At 29.5% G+C, this 18,101-nt stretch overlaps 1 protein-coding gene across 5 annotated transcripts in view; it reads right to left on the bottom strand.

Moving 5' to 3' along the window:
- Positions 1 to 18,101, bottom strand: part of Alk (Anaplastic lymphoma kinase) — a 312,304-nt gene that overhangs the window by 48,677 nt on the left and 245,526 nt on the right. For all 5 annotated transcript variants that reach the window (XM_071888914.1, XM_071888913.1, XM_040712433.2 and 2 more), the window contains 2 exons: positions 9,444 to 9,610; positions 2,417 to 2,449 (listed from right to left, as the gene is read on the bottom strand). In XM_071888914.1, the coding sequence (XP_071745015.1) occupies positions 2,417 to 2,449; positions 9,444 to 9,610 (200 nt within the window). The remainder of the gene's footprint in view (positions 1 to 2,416; positions 2,450 to 9,443; positions 9,611 to 18,101) is intronic.

The raw sequence follows: 18,101 nt of genomic DNA on the forward strand, positions 1-18,101 counted from the left end.
TTTACAAATAGAGACAAGGGCTTCTTCGAGAAGGAAAATAAGAAGTTGGATTCTCGTTAGCAACAAGTTATGGAACAGAACGGGGAATATTTGGTTTTAATTGGATGATTGTAACCCTTCTTATAAAACATTGGCATATAGCAAAAAACTCGAAATTACTTTTTTCACAACATGTTCTTATAAACAATCCGGATTTTAAACTTTAAGCATTTTTAGTGCGCAATTTTTTTATATGTTGGCTACTTGATGAGTGGTTCTTTTCTCCAACGCTATTATTTTTATTTTTTCATTATTATGGAAATAAAATCTAAGTATAATGTGTAACTACGAGTCTTTATGTTCAAGAATGACGGAATGTAACGCTGAGGATTTGTGATGGAGTTATAAATGTAAGTTGTTTTTTACTCAAATCACAATTGAGGATCGAAAAAGGTGTGTTTTTCTTATTCTCTTGTTTTGTACATAGTAGGGCTTGTGTTTATTTTCTTCCTCTCATAGATGAATAAGCTATGAGTCGTCCTGAACCCTTTACCTGTTCTCCTCCAAAATATTTTTCAAATTGTTAGGGTTACCAAGTTTATTTTAATTTATTTTGATAATTGTCCAAAATGCTAATGATCTACATAAAATATATTTTTTAACACCCTAACTATTCAATTGATATGCAAAATACTTTTACCCCGCAAAATGCACTTTTTGATTATTGTTTTCAACAATTGTTTTATGATTATTTTATAAAAAATAACTTGTTGTCCTCTACTTTTTTTCATTATTTTTCAAAATTGGCTAATTTTGTATATATTTAAACTTTATCATATAAGAAATAATTGATGATATTTAGATTTAGGAAAAATATGAGTTGATATTTAATGTATATTAATTTAAAAACATACTAGAGAATATATTTCTATTCTACAAAAACTAATTCTTTATTTACATATATATACAAATCCTTAGCTTACAAAAATATATATTTTTTAATTTTATTACGAGAATATAAAATATAAATTATATCTTGTATGAAGATGGATGTGAGTAAGTACATTAATATAATGAATTATCAATTAATTAATCTTTTTTTCTCTTTTATAATGCTTGCTAAATTAAATTATCTCTCCCCCCACTCTCATATTCCAATTATTTTATTTAATGACGTCAATGCTTGATATATTAGATAGTTCTAATAATTAAAATGAATTCGTACATCTAATGTCCCCCATACATTAACTTTGGATTTTATTATCATACTCTTCAAAATGAGGATGTTTTGTACTCTAAAACGTTTCTTGTAAACAGAAGGAGAGACTTTCAATACTGTCTATCTCCTGGCATATTTTGTGACTTTTATCGTTGTCAGCCTCAAAAAATTCTCTAGTTACTTTACGTTTGTAATATAGGTGCTTCATGGCGAAACTGAACAGTTTAAGTACGAAAACAAAAATTGTTGTCTATGGACAGTACTTTCAAGTGAAGTAAAAGCTCAATAAAAAAAACTCCAAACTACTTTTGCCTACCCATGTATCGATCGTGAGTTACAACATATGAATTTCCCCTCCTATAAACAAAAAATGTCATATACATAACCTTTTTATCAAAAAATCGCTTTTTGAAACATCCATAGATCCAATGTTTATTTTTCTTTTCAAATTTTTTCATGAGTTTAACATTTTATGATTCTAAGCATCTGGATCATTATAAACTGGAATATACTTTTTTCTGATTTATATTTTTATATTACTGGATATAAAACAAGGATTTTCATTCAATTTATATATTATATATATTTACATTGGGCAAATAGAATAATACAGATAGCTACCATATATTTAAAAAAAATTGCTTTATTCTTTTGTCCGTTTAGATTGTAAGTGGATAAAATAACATATATGTAGTGTCCTATTATAAAGGGAGTAACCAAACCGCTGATTTTCCCACATGCATTTTCTCCTATGGTACTTTCACATATTATAGATTTCTCTGCATCACATATTGACTGCCTTTGAAAATATTTATTTAATCAGTTCAAACTTTACCTTTTGTTTTTACCATAGTATTTCAGCTATAAAATTATGATAATGAATCTTTTTCGAAACAATTTACTAATAATCTCAGATCTTAGTTGATGAAAAAAAAATAATGATACAATGAAAGGAATATTTCAATAGTAAAGACTGTAGGTAAAGTTTGCAACCTATACTAAGAAAACATGTCATGTCATGGGCCTAAATCTACATTCAAAAATGTATGGAGTAAAATAAAAGGCAGTTAAATGACATAATATATTAAAATTGGAATGGTTGAGGTTTAGAATATGCATTGCTCTTAAAAACAAGTTCAATATCTATTTATTTGTAAGGAGTTAGATGTGCGAAGTAATAATTAAAAAGATAATTGATATGAAAAAAATCAAACTTACGTAGTTTTTTAGGGACCGGACAATTTTTTCGACCTGAAAATAACAAAAGAAATTTTATAACAAGGATGAATTAATTAAATATTATATTGAAGATAAAGATAGATTTTTAAATAGTTGATTAATTGAAAGTCATGCAATAAATGGGAATTACTACAAATAAATATATAAATAGATGAAAAATAATAAAAATTATATTTTGCATGATATAAAAAAAACTAAAAATATTGTAACGTCCACTCGATTGATTCTACTTTTAAGCCAATGATTTTTCGATTTTACTCAAATAATGTGCCAATTTTTAAATTTCAGAAAACTGGACCGACTTCATATTCGATTGAGACTGCTTGATTTTTTACCCAACCTCCTAAAAAATTAGTTCCATATAAAATAAAATATAAAATTTCAAAAGAGTTTCTTCTAATGTCTGAGGAAAACTATTGGATAGACTCTACGGTTTTATAATGAATATAAATATCTCAAAGTTATTAAACAATATCAGATGCTTGGAATGCAAAAAAAAAAAATTAAAAAAAAAAGTCACCAACAAACTTAATGAAAAGTAGGTAAGTACTCACAATACTCAAAGTGGAGACTGAAGGTATGTCATTATATATATTTTTTATTTTTTCCCCCTCATAACCATCCGTAGCGGCCTGGTCTGGTTCGGCCAAGTCAATAAAAACTCTAAATTGAGCCCTTACGACAGTAAATAATTTTTTAGTATCATAGTATATAATTTTCTTCTTTAATTAAACAACCATTTTGATTTCTATATTTGTGTATCTGGATTTCTTTCTCAGTTATGGGATCCATAGATATTTCACCTATGGTATATTTGCCAGGAAATATAATTATTTCCTGATATAAGTTTCGTTTTATTGTAATATATCCTTAAATCCATAAATCCACAAAAACTAGCTTTTTCATCACTAAATGTATAATGATTTCTTGCCGGGTCAGATTGTGTTACAAAATAACAAAAAACTGGACTCATGGGAATAAAAACAAACCGTGCACTATTAGTGATACTAAGGAGCGGTGTGGCCTCTATTTGCGAGAGATTTAAGCCCTGTCCTGTAATTTTTTTTCGTGGTGTCGCAGGGAGCCCATTCCTGATGTCACATGTAAGGCCTTCCATTTAGCCTTTAGTCATTTTGTTTGACTAGTAACTAAGGTTTTTGTGTGTGCAGAGACGGATTAGGGATTTTGACCAACTAAATTCTTGAGCAATTGCTCTGATGGACTTCCCTGGGTCTCCATTGTCGATATGCTGGACTCTGTTCACCAACTCTGGAGACTGGAAACAGTAACTTTGACTTTTTACCTCATACCTAGTTTCAGCAATTGTAATAATGTCCCTTCTGTTGCAGATTCCAAGGGGGGTCCGTGCCTTTTCCAAATATTTGGGACAACAAATTAATCAATTTTTTCCAACTGTTTTTTTTGTTTAAACAATCTATCTAAAAAAAAAATCAGGTGCTTAAGTTCCTCTGTTTACCCAAGAGGAAGTACCAAGGGTGTGGCATAGATAGCTTATGCACCTTTTATATGCTGTGTACAAGTCGCTATGTCTGCACAAATATCAACTTGTATAAGCAAATTGTGCAAGTTTCAATTCATTCGTCTTAAAATACATTATTCAATAACAAAATTACTCATTCTAATTTTCAACTGTGCATTGACGCTATCATTTCATTTTGATCTAATAAAATCACATGTTCATTATGGGTATTTGAACTTGATAATGTACCACAGAATACTTACATTTTATGATTTTTATGTAAATATTTGAAAATGACAGCAAAGATATATCTATCATTCATAAAATATTCTCAGTCCAAGTACTGTAAATTCTGGTTGTAGCGTATATAAAATCGCAACTTGTACACAACAAATAAACTAAACCAACCAATATACTCATAATTAAGTAATTGATTAGTATTTAGGATGGCTCTTCTGTGTTATTACTTATTATAACATTAAATAAATAAACAAGATTCCCGCGTCTTCACGTCAACATTGAATGATCAATACTACGTCATATAATATACTGAGTGATATACCTATGTATTGGAGAAGAGGAAAAGAGCGAGCGAGGGATCTATAAACAACTCAATTGAGAACCTCACTTCTTGATCCGATTACTTATCTACTGGGGTTTCTTTTTTCTTTTCCTCCTTCATTATTTTAATTAACAAATAATTTTTCAAATTCTTCCATTGACTAGTTTGTATTTTTTATTTTTATAATTACTATGTGGACATTGTATGCTTCCTGTTAGTAACACATATATTTGAGGAACTGCAAAGTATAAAGAAGAATATCTCAAAAATTCGATTGAGGGAAAATATGTAACATTCATTAGCGAACTACAATTCTTATAAAATTAGTTTAAATTTGTTTAGATACAAATCAGAAAAAAAAATGAAACAGATTTATATTATCATAGGGATCCTAGTATGTAGTTAGTTAAATATTTATTACTGCTTGCTATGCATACATAAAATAAAATTGTACAGATATAAGGCAACGACTACGACCATACAACGGGGTATTTGTGCTACTACAGCAGATGATTCTAAAACCTAGTTTACATTAAAACTTGGTTCAATAATATTTTTATTTTTTTACATTTCATACATATTAAAATACGAATGTCTTCGTTTTCTTCATTCATTGCTTGATGTCTCTCGTACGGGGCATCTATTGATGAGATGATCTGCACTTTGCAATTCTTCCATACATACATTACACGTTGAGCTTGTGTCCTTCCACTTGCTTAGGTGGGCTAGAAAAGGGCCATGTCCAGTGTAGGCTTGTACAATGAGTCTCAATTTTTCTCTTCCAAGTTTGATACACTTCGACTTCTGCATAGTATGTTTATGTTTCATTCCTTCATCTTTTTTATGTGGGGCACACCAATATTGAAAGAAGAAGTAATGAATTACCTTCTTTATGTAGCTTGGAGGTATCCCAGTAGTAAACTGGTTTTGGCTCTCTGTACCCCTCTTCGCAAGAAGGTCCGCAAATTCATTTCCTATAATATCAGAATGTCCATTACACCTTTCAAGATGTATATTTTTCTCACTCATTCCTTCGATGCTAGTTTCTTTACCTTTTAAAACTTCATTACTAGTAATAAGTGGATTAATAATTGCAGCAATTGATTAGGAGTCTGATCTGATTATTATATTGTTCAGTGTTTTATCGTACTTGAGAAGAGCTTCTACACCTTGTGTTATGGCGAAAATCTCTGATTGAAACACAGAACCCTCTTTATTCAATGAAGCCATTGAATGACAAATTGATGCATCACCTTAGGTGATGACCCATCCAGCCTCAGTGTTTTCGTCTTCTTCCTTAGATCAGTCCGTGTTGATGATTGCGTCACGATTCTTATGCTGAATATTATTTATCAAAATACGATTACTTTTTATTTATTCACTTGGTTGATCCATTCCGACTTGTATAAGTATTTTATCACTATAGAACCAATGCCCACGACGTTTTCCTAGTATTTAATTGAGTTTGAAGTTAAAATCAAACAAAGTCACAATATTTCTCTAATTTGAAATTTAAAATGTGATATGTAAAACCTCACTCCCTTCAAAATATACTAAGACTTATTGGAATACTATTATGATAAATAAAAAAAACCCTATTATTTATCAATTATGGAAGATGAAATCAACAGAATCACTTTATATAGAATAGATTGGACTGGTGGAAAGTTGAAACACGTCTTACTCAATTACTTAGAGATACTTTAAATTAGACAAAACAAAGTTTTACACAACACACATACATCTATTTACTAATAGTTGAGCTAGTTAAAATATTTTTACGATAAGTATTTTTGTGTAATCTTCATTTGATTGTAAATTTACCTGTCCATCCTACTATCAAGTCGTCCAATTGACTTTAAGCTCTCGTCGGCACCTGTTATCGTTGTCTTAATTTGTGTTTCATACTTGAGTAGCTGAGATCAATTAGAAAAAAAAGTTGGGGTATACATTTTTGGAAAATTACTTTTGATATTATGGGACACCCTAAATTGGGGGTGTATAATATGTATAAAGAATGAATAACTTAGGCAGTCTCAATATTATTTTTTTTTAGACACAAACTTGACGTCACTTTTGATTAATAAACTAAATGTTAAAAATTCTTTAAGTGTTATGTTTTCTTCTCAAGTGTTTTTATACTTACTACATCTTTATTTTAATTATAATTATTTCATACAAACTACAATTTATAGAACTATACAACCTAGAATATTAGCCTAGAATGGAAGTTACTATACCATTTTAATAAGTTAGTGTAGTAGGTTTATCAAAATTTAATTATTTTGTATAAAAACGATAAAATATGTCTTATAATTATTATAAAAGCACAATGACCAATTCGTCGATTTTGAAAAAAAAATCTTCCTTCTTATTCGAACCAAAAACGAGGCCTTAATATTTCAATGGTTGATCGACTTTTAAATCTTGGTCGGATGCCAACAAAACGTCAATTTATCAGAAACTTTATTTTTCTATTCAGCATTAAAAAGTGACGACAGGACGGGATAAAAATTATGATCATATAGAAAGAATTGTTTTAGATGTAACTTCTTGTTGTCTCTCTCTATAGAACTCTTATTTAAAAAAAAAACACCTCTATTTTTACAATGGTCTCAGTCATAAAAGAAAAAAAAATCTATCTAAAAAAATTAACTGTTCACTTCTTTAGTTATTCCTTGTAAATGAAATGTTAAAATGCTTGGAATAGTGGAAATTCTTCTAGAGGAAGATAAAGAGTTGATGCATGTTTGGTTATTCTACGGTCAAAGCGGTATCTTTAAAACCAATGCACTCAAAAAACGACTCAGACCAATAATCCAAACTCAGTCACTACAACTAACTGTCTTTGAGAACAGCGATTGTCCTTTACCTCAGTCCTAACTACAATACAATACAAGGCAAATAAAGGAAGAACGAAAACATGACTGACGTGGAGGAACAATATTTCGACCTGCAAGAAACATGATGTTCTTGTAACTTTATTTGAACAGGGATATATTTTACCTGCTCGAAGTCAGTCGGGTATTCGAAAACGAGTGATAAGGGAATGCAAGAAAATGAAAGCCCAGATTTTTCAAAAATTACAGAAGTGCTGGTCACACAAACAGACTTTTTATATTTTCTAACGCTGTATTCATTATATTTTCATTCTTGGAGAGAAAAAATCTAAGTATAGATAAACTACAAGCAACAAATGATTTGCTCTTGAATGAAGAACAGCACAATGAGATTTTTGTTATAAGTGATATTGATGAACTTCGAGTAGAATGGAGGATCAACAATGGAGTAAATACTGCCTATGTCCTCACTTAAAGCAATGTATAACGATATACGATGTGTTAAAAACTGAGACTACTCACCCCTTGATAATTATGGTTGCAAAATCAACTTGGAGTATACACATTCAACCCAATTACGAAGAAAGGGAGTCCATATAACATCCCCAATAGAAAGATGACGATCAACTTGGCAAAGGATGATTTCAGAAATAAGTTTGTTAGAGCAACAATCAAGATGGAAAAAGTAGATCAATATCTCAAGACAATTTGGGATTCAATCCTCAATCTAACGGAAATGTACCTGAAATATCGGATATCGTCGGGGGTCTTCTTTACTGAGAGACATTTTAATGACGCTTGGGCGCACTGTCTGGATTGCAATCAAGAGAAGACAATTTCTCATATATTCCGGGATTGTGGGACTTTTGCGGGCATAATTAAGAACGTTGGAAAAGATTTAGGAGAGAAAATAGGAAGAATCCCTTATCCAGACGAACTTATATACGGGTTTGAAGGAATCAAAGAGGGACTAGGGGTAGCATCGAAGGTGATATGTAAGCTCCAGGCTCTTATTTCAGCGGTGTGCTTCAGTGGTGTCTGCCCTTTTCCAAGAATAGCGGAGGTGGCTCTCGAAGAGCTTAAATTATCGGGAATAAAGACGTACCTTCAATTCCTTTAATGTGACGACAATGTTGTGGACGGGATTTGTTTGACTTTTTTTCTTAATGTTTATATATTCAGTTTTTGTGTTTTTAGCATCATAGTTAGTAGCGAATTCTTTTATAATATGTATGTTATAGCGCTGAAGTGGGTGTCCCTTTTTATTTTTATCCTTCAGAATACAACCACTTCATACATACATACGCGTACGCTGGGTAGGTGTGTGTAGAAGGAGATAGGAACATCGAATATGCTAACAATTTACAACATTATGTTTAATCATTAGTGTTGGTTTTTGGATAAGTTAAACTAAAGAAGGTATGATAGTACAACTCATAAAAAACGATGTATGTAATGTCGTTAAAAATGGATGATGTAGAAAATAACAAGATAATTAGTTTTGCAACACTATTCATGTCATAAATATTATACTTTTAACATTTACAATATAAATGTTGAAAAATTACATTAAAGCTTTTTTTTTTTCATCAATATTAATTTAATAAATAAATATTTTCAAATGGATCTATAGAGATAGTTTGATAATATAATGCATTATTTAGTTAGACTCATTTGATCATATGATTTGTTCAATTTAAAGTTCATTTTTTTATACATTTCAAAGTTGTTTTCACAACATTTATTGGTTAACTGGGTGGTAGGTATTTTTATAGGTGGCGAGTTCCACCATGGGTAAATATTCGAGTTCCAATTGGTATATCTTGTTTTTAGTATAATACTTTATTGCTAAAAAATATATTTCATTGTCTTTCTCGATATTTAGGGGTGATATAAAAATAAACTTTTCACTAAAAAAAGGTATTTATTGTTATTTAAGGAGCCTTTATTACCCATGTATAATATATTATGCCATTTACAAGTTGGTAATAAAAATATTAGAAGCAATCTACTAAATACTTATTTCAGTCTTTATATATACAATTATTATATAGTTCAAAGCAAATCAAAATTATATTAATAGAAATTATTTAGTACACATGCTATTAATAACTTATTCCTTACCATAATATTTGCAAAATTCTAAGTCAGTCATATTGTACCGCCAGCCCTCTAACTTGGACTTTTCTACTTCATAGCCGAAGCAATGAGGACTCAGAGAGAAATCATCGATGGCCAATTCCATTTCCGCTCCACCAATGCTCCCCATTCCAGAGAGTACAATTTGATATCTACATATAATTAAAAATGTATTAAATAAATTAGTTGATTAAATTTGACAATAATATGTTATTGATATACTTTATTAAAAGTATTATTGTGATTGGAAGATTATTACTCTCCTCGATCATACAAATTATTTATCTTAAAAAGGTTAAGAAATTATTAATGGAAAGTAATTTTTCCCTGCATACAAAAAGTTATTGTTCTTATATCCAGGCATAGGTTATTGTTATATACATTTACGTTGGAGTGAGTCGAAAATCAGAATTTTAGAATTCAATGCTGTTGAATTTTGTGAATTTTTTAATACTATAAAAGTTTATTTTTGCAATTTTTTTTAGAATGATTGAATGTTCCTTAAAGGTTATTCAATTCAATTAGAGATTTATAAATATAAATTTTGTAGATTTTTTAATATTTTTCCTATAATCAGGAAACCATGGTCAGAAATTTGATTCTTGAAGACACTTGACTGGTATTTTGAGTCTATAATACAATCAAATAGCTCCAGTTTTATTCTTTTTGAAAAAGAAAATGGTTTTACAACTGAAATTTTGTTTTCTTTGTTAAATATTATGTTGTTGTTACCTTAATATATAAAGAGAAAAACAATATTATTTTAATATTCCACCATAATGATAATTAATTATTACTCATCGACACAATACCTAATAAATACGTACTCTTTATTGGAACAAGTATAAATAAATATTTTTGTACAGTATACGCTGTTTCAGAGGCAGCGGAACGGATTTGCAAGTGGGAGGTTGCAAAATATATAATAGAAACGTTAAAATAACGTGAACTTGCAATTTGTTATAAAATATTACACAAAGAAAAAAAATGGGGGGGGACAATGGCCCATCAGTTGCAGCCTACTGATGATCTTCATACTTACACAGAGTTAATGTTTAACACAAATTACTCTCATAGCAATACACAACTATTCCCGATTTCATAATTCGAAAAATTTGAGCTAAACTCCCTAAAACGATCCACCTTAATGTATGTTGTACAAATATATAAGGGCATTGTTATATAAAAATAATTTACAAAAAATATATATTGTGTAATCATAATAAATTATAATGTAAAAGACAGAAACAAAAGAAGCGAAGCTTTTATGGCTGCAATGCACCATATACTCAAGGAATGTAATAAGTAATTTTTAGGGATGTATCGGTGGCTCTTATTTTGTTTAAGTTGATTTATCATAATTAATCATATTTTAGCAATAGTTTTATTGACATTGAGTTACATTCCATATTTTAAACGTTCCTTTAATTAGTCAGATGGAGCTGCACCGATTAATTATAGCTTTATAATTACTGTATCTGACCTAGGAAGGGTCTTTGAATTATTTACAGGTACTTACAAAATCAAAGATGTATACAACATGTCCTAAAAAGCTGGAGAATACTTTGCTAGTTGGTATTGTGACTAAAGCCTTTGATTTCCCATTGCTCTTGCCATTATTTTTTAATTATTAAAGACAGAACATCAAATTAAAAGTAATAAATAGTGAGTGTGATCATCAAAAACAGAGAACTATTATGGTATTCTGCTAGGGAATTATAAGTCTTGCTTCTACCCAAAGTATAATAATGGGTCGACATCGGAGAAATTTCAGCCTATATGTTTTTGCTATATGCATACGAAGCGAATTTGATACAAGACTTTCACAATATTTTAAGGATATAATGTTCCTTTTTCAATTTATCTTATAAGAAAAGTCAATTTATTGACAGGTCACAGAAAAAAAAGGAAGCGCTCAAATAAGGTATGCTCACAATTTTTGGATTTATTATTGTTGAAGCTTACATATGGGCTAATAGACCCCAGGATTTACAAAGAAAACACTTTTTTATTGTTCAAAATTGTTTTTTTTTTAAATATTATTTTTATTTTTATTTATTCATTTTATGGAGAAGAGCTATTGCTTATCTTGAACTGTATTTTTTCTCCTTAAGAAGCAAGGTTCAAATAAAAACACGATAATTTTAAAGCATTGTTTTAAAGTTAACAAAAGTAGCATCACATTTAGCACAATAACTCAAAAACTAAACATCTGTAAGACATTTTTTACAGCTATCTTCTGAAGGTTATTACTAACTGAAAATGAGTTGAAGTAAAAATCAAGTCAACAGTTGCACATGCGCAGGTAGAACATTGTGTGTTATTTTAGCCTCCTATTTGGTGTTAGTTTTAAAAAAATGGCATCCATCAACTAAGTGTTTATTGTATAATCGTGGAAAAAGCAAAGTAACCTTGTTGCGATCCACACCGGACGAGTCAATGTTGATATTGCGAACTTCTTTAACCTGAACAGGTTCTTTTGTCTAGAGAGTCAGGATGGAACTGGAAGGCATTCGTCTGTCAACAAGACTCGGTTCCATACCGCAATACAAAGAAAACGGTGACTTACTTGAGTATTTTTTTACTTCATTGAGCCCAGTTTTTAAACTCAAAGCTCCTGATATCTTAACTTCCTGGATTTTTTTTTGTGTGGTTGCAGTTGAGCGACTCAACATCTGATCCTCCTTAAACACAAAATCTGAGGCGATGTCCAGGATCTCGAAGAAATTGCAGAATCTGCAGAAACAGACTGTTATCAATACTCGCTCCTCTTTGCTTGTAGAATTGAGGTTGTAATTTAAGCAAAGGTGATTACATTGAATATAAATATTCTATTTATTCACGTTTCATTTGACTTTAGTTCTGATTAAAATCTGGTTATTAGTTTAGGAGAAAATCCACATAAAAAATATCTTGATGGTTGTCATATAGAGGTTGCACCCTGTATATAGTTTTGACAAACTGATTGCTAAAGTTAGAAATTGTACGTCATATAACTTCATATTTATAAATTAAAACTTTGATATCATTTCAATTTTATCTAATAAAATATCTTATTCAGAAATAATGATGGAATTTTGGACTCTTGAATTGCTTAAGTTTTACAGTAAATTGTGCAAAATTTTAATTTATTTAGTTTCAATCGTAGCATTTTCCATATCCCTTTATTTTAATTGTTTTATTAATTTATTGCTCGACATTTAAAAAATAAAAATCATAAGGCAATAATAACATACTTTTTTGTTAATTTAATCACTTTCAAACTAATCAAAAGTTTATTGATTGATTGGTTTCTTAATGTTGCCGAAAGAATATTAATTGCATATTATACTAATAATTAGTATTTTTCCATAGAAATAGAAAAACTCTTTACTTGGTAACAATGTAGCTACTTATATTTTTTTAAATATTTTCAGTAGTTGATTAGGATGTAATACTGAACAAAGCTAAATAGCTAGCATAATCAATATTTGTAACAATATCTTATATAAATTATATTTTTTAATTAATCTTATAGAAATTAATTATAAGCTTTATAAGGATAATTATTTTTTTTTGATAGTACATATATTATTTCTTAATTTAATTATCATATGTACATGCGTGTATTGAATTAATTCTTAATATTAGATATTCTTAAAGACCATTCCAGAACATAAGGTTTATTTCTTTATATTTGAACAATAGAACAAGGCTGGTGCTCAACATTTTTTTAATTTTTTGACTGATAACGTTTAACCCTTTTTTGGTACTACGCATTGCCCTACTGAACATATGCATGTGTAATATTTTATTGATATACACAGTGATTTTATAAAAAAAATATCCTACAGATGTATTGATTTTTAAACCGAAAAAAAAGAAGAAAAACAGAACACTTGATAGTTCAAGCTTTAAATTTTTGATAAAGGTACCATTTTGCTTTATTTTACCACTACCTGAAGAATTTAGGGCGTCATCTACAAAAAGCCATCGATAAACTTCACATCTTTTGTCCATTAAGCACTTGTAGATCGTGGGTTTAAGCCTAAGAAAATGCCAGTTCAATATAATAAGTTCAATGTTTCCAAGATGACAATGTATCGAACCACAAAAAATAAGTATTAAAGCTAAATGTTAATTAATGCTTCTTTACAGAGGATACCGTTTATAAAGAATTTGCCAGCTATTCAAACATGTGTATGTGTTATTCAATGGAAAATGAATACACGAATGTTTTTTACATTCATATAAAGAAAAATTTCATGTCAAATAACCTACTATTAGTAAAGTAAAAAAAACAACCATATCTATAACTCAATCCAACTCTGAGTTCTAAGCTCTTTTTCATGATAAATTTGATAGACGTATGACATGAGTCCTTTGTGTTTTTAAGACTATTTTTGAAGTGTTTAAAAAAATCTTGAAGCAAAAGTTTTAATAGAAACCTAAAAGATTAGCCAACTAATCACGGAAATTCAAAGATATGGATGATAATATGAGCTCTTTGTGTCATTACGGGGAGGAAAAGAAAAATTTCAGAAGATATTGAGGGCTTTTTTATTAGAACAAAAGGTAAAGCAAAAATGAAAGATTTGATCTGTATGGAGAGAAGGTCAAGTAGCCATTATTTGTTCGCAAATGAGGTTTCCAAAAAAGAACAAAGTAAAAGAGGTCAATTATGTGAAGGCTTCTGAATCTTCAATTAAGCTAAATGAAAAATATATATGCTCGAGAGATAAAATTAAAGGAAAATACGTCAACATCCTCGGTTCGCCACGTAATATTTGTTCGCTTTCTCAATACCACATTCAAAAATTCTCTAAGGGTTCGTCTTTCAGTACTAAAATTATCTTTATAATTTGGTATTGAGAAAGTGACCAAATATTCCTAGGACAACCATTTCCAGTATAAAGAAATAAAATAATTATAAAAAAGGATGAAAGAGTTCCAAGGAAGAATAAAATAAGATAAATAGAACACCAAGTCCTTCAGAACCGTAACGATTATAAAATTTACTTTATAAAATGCGTGATTTTCTTGAAAGTAAGTTTTATTCAGATTAATTGTTTATTTGTCCAAATATTGAAAATCAATTTCTTATTGTATTTTTGGTGTTTGCGCTAGACATAGGATATATTTCCAACCATTTAGTAGCACGATCAATAACAGTGAGAGCCATATTATTTCCTTTTGATTTTGGAATGGCCGAATTAAATCTATGTGGATGTGAAAAAAAAAAAATATATATGGAGATATTATTACATCAAATGTTAACTTAAGTAAACGGTTTTTTCTTGGTCTTTCGTGAAATGAGCAATTATGTACAAATCATTTTATATCGGAAGACATATAATTCCGAAAATAATGTCCCTGAACTTTTCGAATTTTATTCTTAACTCTACGATGAGATTCATTATAAAATAAAAACAAGACCTAATTTATCATTGTCTTAAGAACTACAGGTCTACCATTCTTTGCTCAAACATCGCAGTCTATATCTTGTCCATCAATTGTAATAAATTTTATTAGTGGGTATTTAATTATGACATTTTCTTTCATTTGTTCAAATCTCGAAGTCTTTCAATCAATAAAATATAATTTTAGAAATTTTTTCGCGAAAGAAAATCAGTTGGCGCATTATGATTCCCAGATATATGAGATGAAGGGATATTCCTTTCACTGAACTCTGTAAAATAACAATTGTATTTGCTGGGTCATTTAGGGTCTTTTACAAATTGAGAGGTTAATAATGGTTTATGATCGGCGAAGCATTCTACATTTTTATCTTCGATTATATTGGTAACATGTCTGATTACTTCTCGTATGGCTAACAGTTCCCAAGTAATGGCTCATCCTTTTTATTCTCTTTCTGACAATACTCTCTTTCAAATGACAAGAGGACGAAATTTGGAACCCTCTCTCTGCTCTAAAACATCTCCAACGCCTTTGTCAGAAGCATCCACACAAATTCTCAATTTTTTTCAAGGTATGTAATTTGTTAGTATTTTTATATCATCTATCCTTATCTTGAAATCTACAAATGTATGATTTAATTCAGAAGACCAGTTAATGGGATCATTTTTTTTTGTTTTTAATAGCTTTTTAAAAAGGATGTAGCAATGATCTGAGATGTGGTCAGAAACTTTTATAATAATTTGCCATCCGAATTAACTTATTCATTCCTTGAACATTCAAAGGTTTTTCAAATTGTCTAAACTTAGACATTTTTTGGATAATTGCTTGATCCCTTTCTGACTTATAGTAAATCCCTAAAAAATCAATCTCATTTTTACAGAACTACTTTTAACTTATATTGTAGCTAAGACAATTTTCTTTTAAATGTTTGTGCACTTCAACAATTATATTGATGTACTCTTTCTCTGTTTTTGAACACAATAAGATGTTGTCTGTATATGCAAAACAACCATTGATATGGCCCAATACTCTATTACTCATTCACTGAAACGAGCTGCTCGCATTTTTTACTCCAAACGACAAGCAAATAATTTGATAAAAACCACAAGGTGTGGATATTACAGTTTTTCTTTGTCTTCAAGCAACATTGGAATTTAATGGTAAGCTTTCAACAAGTCAAGCTTACTAAAATAACAAGATTTATTAATCAAGTGATTGAAATCGATTTTTGTGAGGTCAAACAAGGGGAGGGGGCTTATACTACACCTATATCACAAAAAACCCTTTTTTGCAGCTCAAGGAGACTAGATAGGCGTTTGACAAAAACAACTATACATACATATAACTATGTTTTGAAAATTTATTCAAAATCAAAAAAGTTATGGGTAAAAAAGAAATCGGTAAAAATTGCAATTTCTTATATTTCAGGTGCAAAAAATGGACTTCCAAGCGAATAAATTTTGTAGAAATTTTTCTGGATATTGGTTTGCATATAAATTTTCCAAATAAAAATTGATGTTTAACTGAAATATCTGTCATTTTCAGAATAATTTTTCAATTTGTTTCATTATTTTTTTATTCAACGTCAATTTTCATTTTTTTTTAAAGAAATGCCACAAAACGATACATTTGGACACAAAATTGTAGAACTCTATCTAATGACGGCAGTATTTTCAATTTCCGTAACATTTTATGACATAATTATTACAATATTTGCAAAAATGAACCAGTTATAGAGGGCTATTTTTTAGGCAATATTATTCTTCAAAAGCCTTTTGTTTTTGTAAGTAACAAAAAATATTTTTAGATTTGCGATTCTTTTACAATTCCTATAAATGATGTTACTATTTTTTCACAAGATTAGTGTAAAAAGTTTTTTGCAATTTGCTAAGTGAATTTCTATTTGGTAATTTTTTGAGGTAAATAAAAATTGGACTTTTTATGTGTGTATGTTGTAGCAAGTAAGCATTATCTACGTAGAAAACGCTGGCGAAAACTACAGTCTTTATTATTCAGATAATTAATTTCTTCGAATCCATGATGTCCTTACAAATCTTGTTGGTAAAGTCCCAGCTTCTAGATTTCATTTCACTAACTCCTATATCATCACAAGATATGTTCAAAAAGCTATTATAAATTAGGGCTCAGGTTTTTGCAGTTGGTACCTGATTCAGCGATAGTGCTCCCTGCCTTAATATATGTTTTTTTTTACAAACACTGCCATGATTATTCATATATTCCTTTTATCCTCACTAAGCCATAACAAAGTCAATTGATTCTAGAAGTAAATTAGTTTAGTCAAAGATTAAGGAAGAACTTGTAGGAATTGATATCTTGCTTTATACGAGACTACATGTTGATCCAGACATTACTCTTTTTTCCATGGACTTAGAGCATGATAAATTATACTCAGAACTAGCAAACTCCAGAGCATGATGACATGGAATTAGAAAGACCTGGAGCATGAGAACTCTGACTTGACCAGAGCACTAAAAAGGTGGGCTCAAATACAGCTCTGAGTATTAGAACTTTACTCTTTTTCTTTAATTATATTTAGAATAATTTTGTATTTATTGAATATGAAGAGGATCTAGATGAAGGTGATAAATAATTAATGTGAATTATTAAAAATACAAATTAATATTAGGTTTTTTATACTGGTTGTACTATGTAGGTTTTATTGATGATAACCTGGACGAAAATTGTAGCGGTCTCATTTATCAGTACACATATAAGTTTAATATTTTTCTTCGCTTAGACAAGAATATAGGTAGATCCAAACAATACTTATTTTACCATGTACCCGTATGATTATAACTTGGACCCAGAACTAGAAAGACCCGGAGAATGAGGACTCACATCTTCCTGAACAACGAAAAGGATGACTAAAATACAGATATGAATCTAATGGATCTTTTCTCTTCCTTTAATTATATCTAGTATTTACTATGAGTAATTCATAACTATTTTTGGAAAATTAAGAGGATCTATAATGAGGATGTAAAATAACTAATGATAATTATGAAAATAGGTAAGTCAATTAATATTTAATATTTGGTTTATAATATTGATTGTATTATGTAGTATTTTATTGATGAAAACCTAGGCAAGATTGTGTTACGGCCTCATTCATAGACACATTTAATTTGTGCGAACAAATTTACCTATAACAGAGGTTTTTATGTTATGAATGGATAACGTTGTTGATTTATTAATTGCATCAGTGTTTTCATCCGTACCATTGAG

Source organism: Lepeophtheirus salmonis, chromosome 5 (genome assembly GCF_016086655.4).
Source record: "Lepeophtheirus salmonis chromosome 5, UVic_Lsal_1.4, whole genome shotgun sequence".
In the NCBI taxonomy this organism is placed as follows: domain Eukaryota; kingdom Metazoa; phylum Arthropoda; class Copepoda; order Siphonostomatoida; family Caligidae; genus Lepeophtheirus; species Lepeophtheirus salmonis.